This window comes from Crotalus tigris, unplaced genomic scaffold (genome assembly GCF_016545835.1).
Source record: "Crotalus tigris isolate CLP2741 ecotype Arizona unplaced genomic scaffold, ASM1654583v1 scf7180000018525.42219311030:4301911, whole genome shotgun sequence".
Classification (NCBI taxonomy): domain Eukaryota; kingdom Metazoa; phylum Chordata; class Lepidosauria; order Squamata; family Viperidae; genus Crotalus; species Crotalus tigris.
Genome location: NW_024097057.1, coordinates 3262252 through 3270105, shown reverse-complemented (window position 1 = coordinate 3270105; position 7854 = coordinate 3262252). Strand labels below are relative to the sequence as shown.

General features: G+C 42.8%; 1 protein-coding gene across 2 annotated transcripts; it reads left to right on the top strand.

Annotated features, from left to right (window-relative positions):
* The first annotated feature begins 4739 nt into the window (after positions 1-4739).
* Positions 4740-7713, top strand: CCL22 (C-C motif chemokine ligand 22). 2 transcript variants are annotated; one of them, XM_039353856.1, is made up of 4 exons: positions 4740-4922; positions 5073-5214; positions 5765-5885; positions 6715-7713. In XM_039353856.1, the coding sequence occupies exons 2-4, from the start codon at positions 5148-5150 to the stop codon at positions 6809-6811; spliced, it is 285 nt and encodes a 94-aa protein (XP_039209790.1). In that variant the 5' UTR covers positions 4740-4922; positions 5073-5147; the 3' UTR covers positions 6812-7713. The 2 variants fall into 2 exon arrangements, with proteins under 2 accessions (XP_039209790.1, XP_039209789.1); XM_039353855.1 differs by having other exon boundaries at positions 4740-5214.
* The last annotated feature ends 141 nt before the right edge of the window (positions 7714-7854 follow it).

Here is a 7854-nt window from a genome sequence, read left to right as displayed (position 1 = left end):
CTTTAAATCAAATCTGTTTTATATGACCTTTTAAAACAGCAAACTAAATAAAACAATAAAATAAACCAGGGTTGTTTTACATTATCTTCCAGGCTAATAAAATAAATCAGAACTGTTTTTTTAAATGTGATCTTCAAAAATAATAAACGAGACAATCAAACTTGATGCAAGCTGCAGTTCCAGCTTTGCATTATGGTGACCGCTTGGCTTTTAGGAAAAAAATGTGTGGAGACTCAGAGCTTCTGCACTGGAGACAAATTCCTTGTGTGTCCAATCACACTTGGCCAATAAAGAATTCTGTCCTTTCACTACAAATGGAGTTGGGAGTCTTTCCTGGAAGACCAAGCCAGGGCAGGCCCGATATTAAGCTGGAACTGAAGTTTTCACATGTAAAACTCCCTGGATATTTTTTCCCCTCCCTCCTCCTTCCCCTGGTTACCTCCCCTGTTCAATTAATTTAAAATAAACTGTTTTGGTAACAGTCCCTGTCTTGGCCTGTTGCATTCCATGCCTTGACCTTGAAGCAGCCAATGGCTCTCACGGGATGCCACTCTGAGTAGTTCTGATTCTCCCTTCCTAGCAGACTGGCATCTAGTGAGGTTTGGCTGGTGCAGCAGAATGACAGTCCGGACAGACGTTTTGCTCCATGGCTTCAGTGAATTTCTAGGTATAATTCAAGCCATAAAGATAAGATGGGATGAGAAGATAAGAGAGGAGAGGAGAGGGAGGGGGGAGGGAGAGGAGAAGAGGAGAGAAGGGAAGGGAGAGGAGAGGAGAGGAGAAGAGAGGGAGGTGGAGGAGAGGAGAGAGAAGGGAGAAGAGAAGAGAAGAAAACTTTTATTGCCCTTTTTTTTTTACTGTGAGCACACTGGCCCACATTAAAAATGAAATTCTGTTTGCTGCTTTCAAAAAAAAGTATATATGTACCCATACACATAATACATATACACATGCTATATACATACATACATATATATCTACACCCATACATATATATACATATAAATATTAATCTCTGTCTTATACATAGCAGAAAGAGGAAGCTTGAGAGTTCACAAGCTTGAGAGAGTTAATACTGTATGGAACAAAACTGTGACTCAGTCTGGAGGTTGTAGGAGACAATCCTGCTCAAGCATCGCTTATGTTCTGGGTCCTGAATAGAAGGAAATGAAACACCATTAATCTTTTCTGCCATCCTCACCACTCTCTGCACCGCCTTCCTGTCTGAAGCAGTAAAGGACTATGTCTTCAGGAGATAGAACCAACTATTAGCAGAGCCACCTATCCCCATGGATCTGGGCTCACCCCACTAGCTTTCACAGGGATGACCTGCTCTGGGTCTCTTCCATCAAACAACGTCATCAAGAGTCTCCTCGGTGTGATGGACTTTAATGATAAACAAATAAAATCTTATTGGGTCCAGAAAGGGTGATTTCTGAGGAGCAACATCTGTGCTATGAAACAGCAACCCCGGAGATCCAGATGGCCCTGACTCTAATCTTACTGTAGTCTTGTAAGGTGTTTGGGCCAGGATGTTAGGCAGCTGATTAATGTTGTGTTTTATAGGGAGAGATTGATATTTACGGATGTTGAGTTTGGATCGTGAAATGTTTGTTTTAATCGTGTATACCAGCCAGAGTCACCGTTATTGATTAATCACTTTAGGTCAATCTTCAACAAACTGGCCTTCCCTAGAAATGAAAAATTACAGCTCCCAACTGTTTCCAAATAGCCAACCCAAGGGATGTCCAAGCACCATGGCAGTTGTAGTACTTCAAGTCCCACTAGAGGCAGGTCGGGGGACGTTATTTGAAATGCAAAAAGTGAGCCCTAAGTTGTAGTTTTGAAGATGTTGATCTTGTTGAGATGATCGTATTTAACTTCATAAGCCAAGAAGGCTATTTAAATTGCACCAGCCTTGATTAAACCAGGGATTTGAGTCTGAAGGACTTAAAGTCTTTAAACCTCCCAAGGTTGGATACCCTGGTATAGGGTCTCTCGCTTGAGCAGGGGCTTAGAAGATCTCCAAGGTCCTTTCAACCCTATTATTCTATCTTCTAACGACAAAACTAAGCAGTGGTTTCAGTAGAACGATTTAAGGGCAAGGACAGATCATGATGGGATTGTCTAGAGCAGGGGTCCTCAACCTTGGCAACTTTAAGACTTGTGGACTTCAACTTTGCTGGCTGAGGAATTCTGGGAGTTGAAGTCCACAAGTCTTAAAGTTGCCAAGGTTGAGGACACCTGCTCTAGAATAGACCAAGCCTCCCAAAGGAGGAGAAATTCAGAAAAGACCATTTCTTAGTTGCTTCAAGGAACTATAGAGTTTTGCAATGTTTTGTGAATATCCATTTTGTATTGATTCATCTGCAAAGAATCAAGCAGCTGGAAACTGAATTACTGATGAATTCTTGGAACGGTTCCTCTTCGGAAGCAGCAAATATCCTCCGTTTAAAAAACAGAATTCTTACTAAGTCAAGTCAGCGGGCTGTGTTTTAATCTGAAATACAATGTAGATTAAAGTGATGTGAAGAGGGATCATCCTATCATGTCACTCATAGTCTTTCTTCTCACTAGACTAGACATCCCCAATCCCTGCAACTGTTCTTCATATGTTTTAGCCTCCAGAACCCTAATCATCTTTGTTGCTCTTCTCTGCACTCTGCAGGTTCTCAACATGTTTTTTGTATCGTGGTGACCAGGATTGGATTTTGTTGATACATTCGATTTAGATAACTGCCTCTATCACATGCTGGACTCAAAAATTTAAAACAGAAAAAAACAATTTAAAAATAACCAATATCATATAACAAAACCATTAAAAACCATAAGAGTTATGAAAACCATAAAAACAATATGTGAGAGCGCCATCTAACCACATAGCCATTTAGCTGTCTCTATTCCACCACTACCAGATGGTGAGATGGGAGCATCTTCAGGCCCTTCCTAAGAATCAGAAAAGTCGGTGTCAATCTAAGTTCTGGAGGAAGGCATATGTAGTGCTTCATCCTCTCATTCTCCTCAACAATAACTCTATGAAGCAAACTGGGTTAAGAAAAAATCCCATGGGGAGTTTCCACGATTGAGATGAAACTCAAAACTGGATAGTCTCCAGGGGGTTTCTGTGGTTGTAGACTCTTTGCTCTTCACTGTTTCTCCAGGCTGTCTCTTGGGCTGAGAAGGGAGGACTGGCCTCCACGTTTCTGAGACTGAGGATGGGGGACCTAGAACCTGAGTTTCCTTGCTCCTAATCCAGGATTTCTGCTACTGCACCTTATGGGTTCTAGGTTTAGAGAGTGGAACTGTAGGACAAAGGGGTGGCAGAATCTGGGAGCGGAATCAAAAGAGGGATAAGCCTGGGATCCTTGTGTAGCCACAAGCAAGTGATGCCAAACCTCCCTTGAACTCCATTGACTTTTATCTAACAAGAAGGTACTAGCCCTCAGTTAAGAAATTTCCTGTGCACAGGCACGAGTAGCAATAAATCAGTCAAACTGAACCTTCATGTGTGGACCTGATATTTTGTGCCTGATAGAGACTGGCCCAAAGACATTCAGAGAGCTTCCATGAGAAAATATGGACTAAAAGCTAGACTTCCCTTCTCCTAGTCCATCACCTTCATCTACTATATCACCATCATTCCCATTGTATGGATTGTTTTCACCTGACACCCATCCTCTTACGTGCTTACATGTAAAACATAGACAATGTAGACCAGGGGTGTAGACCATGTAGACCACAAACAATTATACCAGAGGTGTCCAACAATGTAGACCAGGGGTGTAGACAACATAGATCAGGAGTGTCCAAACTTGTGTAACTTTAAAACACCTGTAGACTTCAACTCCCACAGTTCCCTAGCCAGCATGTTCAGGTCCACAGGTCTTATAGTTGTCAAGATTGTACACCCACGATGTAGACCTTAAACACCAAACCAGTTATTATGAGAACATTTTTTCTGAAGTGTAGCCCAGATGCATCAAAGCTAAACTTGAAGATTGATGGCCTTAAATCAGTTGCAGGTTATTCCATCCAGTGGTAGTATCCCAAGTTGGCTCTTAAGATAGCCTTTCTTGTACAGAAGGACTACAAAGACTCTAACAAAGGTTCAACTGATCTTCCACACACTTTCCCCAGCTTTCTCTCCTGCTGCTCTTCAAGGCACCCATCCGAAATCCTAATCATCTAAGAGCTCTAGCAGATACAAAATTATCATAGAATCATAGGGCTGGAATTAACCGTGGAGGTCTTCTAGTCCAACCCTCGGCTCAAGGTAGGAAAACCAGGTATACCATCCTTCTGGTACCTTGGAAAACAAGTTGACCCTCTCTTCTTTGTGGTAGCCCGTCAAATAGCAATGATTAAAAAGATTAGGGGGTGACCTGATAGCAGAGTTCCAATATCTAAGGGGCTGCCACAAAGAAGAGGGGGCCAATCTATTTTCCAAAGCACCAGAAGGCAGGACAAGAAGCAATGGATGGAAACTAATCAAGAAGAGAAGCAACCTAGAACTAAAGAGAAATTTCCTGACAGTGAGAACAATTAACCAGCTTGCCTCCAGAAGTTGTAGGTGCTCCATCACTGGAAGCTTTCAAGGAGAGACTGCACAGCCACTTGTCTGGAATGGTATAGGGTCTCCTGCTTGAGCAGAGAGTTGGACTAGAAGACCTCCAAGGTCCCTCCCAACTCTGTTATTCTGTTATCCTGGTGAAATGGTTGCCCAGTCTATTCCCAGTAACGGAGCACACACAACTCCAGGAGGCCAACTATTCCACTGATCCATCATTCTCACCCTCAGGAAATGTCTCCTTCGTTCCAGGTTGGATCCGTCTTCCACAAATTTCCATCCATTGCTTAGAAAGGTTATCTGAGTGACCCCAGTTTGATTTCACTTCTTCAAACGGGTGAAATGTCACCCCTAGGTAAGCCAAATCTTCTTTTCGTTGGAAAGAGGAAGTATGCTTTTTGTGAGTTTTCTGTGAAATGGTAGGAGGATTGTTGGAGTGTTCTTGGGAATTTGGGGAGAAGTGAGGCTGCCTGTATATATTACACTTGCAACTCTGTGTCTCTAGCCATCCCACCCTAGGAGGGAGAGAAAGCAACAGAAGACCTTCTCCAGATATACCGGTATTTGCTGTTCACCCATCATGGCTAATCTGAAGTTTGCTTTTCTGATCATCCTGATCTTGGCTGTCTACTATCAACCCATAGCAGGTGAGTAACCACCATTTCTCTGTTCGTAAGTTTGTTCTCGAATATTTATTTTTTTGTGGAATTTTTCTGCTTACCTATTGCAGGGATGGCACCGTGGAATCCCAAGGCATCACAGCTGATCTTTGAAATGTATAAAGTACTAAAGGATCCCTGTTTGGGGAAACAGGATATTTACATTGATGCTGGTTGTTGACCGTAATGACAGTTTGATTTGAGGGTGTTTACATCAATGTAGAAAGCCAATTAAAAGCAGAATACACCCTAGCCTTTTTTCTTTCATTCATTTTTCTCAGTAATTTGGCAAGTGGCGGGGGGGGGGAACTTTTCAACTGTTGACTGGCATATTAAAGCAGCAATTCCATGTCCCAGAGGTGCTTTTTCAAAAGGCAACTGGACTTTTTTTGTTTTGCTTGAAGATATTTCACTTCTTATCCAAGAACTAGACTACCTGCAATGAATTAGGCTACTCCTTAGATATGAATTCCCTTTGATTTCTGATGTCTTGGTAAATCCACAGCAGTAATTCTCAATCTCTTCCTTTGATCTTTAGGGAAATGTGTCAGCTGTCCAGAAGACTGTTGCTATGATGTTAGAAAAGGAAAGCCTTTACCTCTAAGAGTGATATCATCTTACAGAAAAACTTCTCAGACTTGCGGAATGGATGCTGTGGTGTGAGTATCCAAAGTTTTTTTCCTCTTTTTATTAAAGTTCAGCTGAGTAGCATTCATGTTGAGGACTAGAATTTTGAATCTAGTCCTCAACATGAATCCTTTAACTGAATCCAATGTCGCAAACATTCGGATGTGAAGGCTGAGCAGAGCAAAGCACTCATTGGGCACTGCATTAAGAGTGTAATGTGAATTTGACAGGTTGGGTTAGGGATTAAAAGTTGAGAGACCATGAATTCCAGTTCTCCTTCAGGCACAGAAATTAGGGCTGGAAATTAGGAAACATCAATTCACCAACCTATTTTGGGTCAGGGTGAGAGATTTCGGTCCATAATTTCCAAAGAAGAGGTCTTCATCCGGTGGTGTATTGATGGAGGAGGAGGAGGAAGAGGAGGAGAAGGTTGTGGCTTCACAAGGATTCTCCTGAGAATCGTGAGGGGAGGGAAAATGGCAGAAACCTGTATCCTATGTACACCCAAGAGGTCACAGGTTGCCTAGGGGCTGATTAAAAGCAGCCGGGCATCAGCAGGGGGAAACTGCCATTGCATTATTATGACACACCTCTGCCTATTTTGTATAGACATTGTGATATCACATCCGTGCCACAAAAGAGACAGAGCTTGGGGGGCAAGTCTGCCTGCTGCTTTCCTCCGTTTTCGATGGAGGCATCAGATCTTGTCCTCTCCCTTCCTTTATTTAGTGGGGGGGGGCAGGGATGAGCTCCCTCTCATAACAGCCCTTCTGCCTTCTGGGCTCATCTGAGTTCCCATCGAAACCCCTCGCTGGGATGTTTGGGGTCAAAATCACTTCCTCTTCTCTCTTTTCCCTCTAGGCTTGAGGTGAAGAGTGGCAAAGAATTGTGCGTGGAAGCTGAAGCACTTTGGGTGAAGAGGCTCATGAAAAGAATTCCCAAGAAACAAAATGATTGATTGGGATGGAATGCCTCGAGCAGGGGGTTGGACTAGAAGACTTCAAGGTCCCTTCCAGCCCTGTGACTCTATGTTCTATGAAATGGGAAACCTTCTCTCCTACGAAGGAAAAGGCCATCTCTTCTCTACTTTACTGCTTTCTATCTGTTGGACTGGATGCAAAGTTAAGTGAGATTGAAGCCAAAGCTCTCCGGGAACCACAGTTTGCTGAACTGCTAAGAAACAGCAGCTTCACACTCGCATGCTCCAAGCCTGCCTAGGGGCCAAACAGACTGAGTAGGAGTTGTGCAGAATTAGCAAAACTTCATCTAGAGTCTGGGATTTTGCTAGAGTAGGATCCCCGAGAATAAGTGAAAATGAAGGAATGAAATTCATACACAAAACACTCCAACCGTAACTATTAAAGAGGCAACTCCTATTAGATCAGGGCTCCTCAAACTTGGCCACTTTAAGATTTGTGGACTTCAGCTCCCAGAATTCCCCAGCCAGATCATAAGCAGAGCTGCGATTTCACGCAGTGTGACTGCTTCGCTTAACGACCAAGTTGAAGTGCCATTGGTGGTTGTTAAATGAGGACTGCCTTCAGTTTCATCACCAGTATTCTGATTCCCAAAGGCAGTGCCCAGTGCTGGCTGTAGGGAGAAGTCTTTTTTTAGGGGTGACACAAGAGGAGCTTGTCAGTTTCTCTTGAGGGAAGACCCCCCCAAGTCCTCCAGCTGCAGTCCAGGAATGCTGAGTCTCCAGTCCACAGAACTGTCCTGTTCCATATTTGTTTTAAACCTCCTCGTATTTATTGCTTGTTAATCTTTGGAAGAATGTAATCTACTTTTTGTTCTTTATTTTAAGGAAGAACAATGAGATATAAGCTATTTGAGTGAAAATAAAACTTTGGCAGCTCTTTATTTTCTCTGTGGTTGTGGTATTCTTTCAAAGGCAGGGAGTCTGTTTGTTTTTCTCCTGCTCACTTAATGGGGGAATCACTTGCAGAATTCACAGGTCAATTAAAAAAAGAAGAGTCCAAATCTTACTTCTGTTCCTCAAAA

Coding starts and splice junctions, on each gene's coding strand:
- CCL22 (XM_039353856.1), top strand. CDS start 5,148: ATGGCTAATCTGAAGTTTGCTTTTCTGATCATCCTGATCTTGGCTGTC. Junction 5,215..5,764: donor CTACTATCAACCCATAGCAG/GTGAGTAACCAC, acceptor TTTGATCTTTAG/GGAAATGTGTCAGCTGTCCA. Junction 5,886..6,714: donor TGCGGAATGGATGCTGTGGT/GTGAGTATCCAA, acceptor TTTTCCCTCTAG/GCTTGAGGTGAAGAGTGGCA.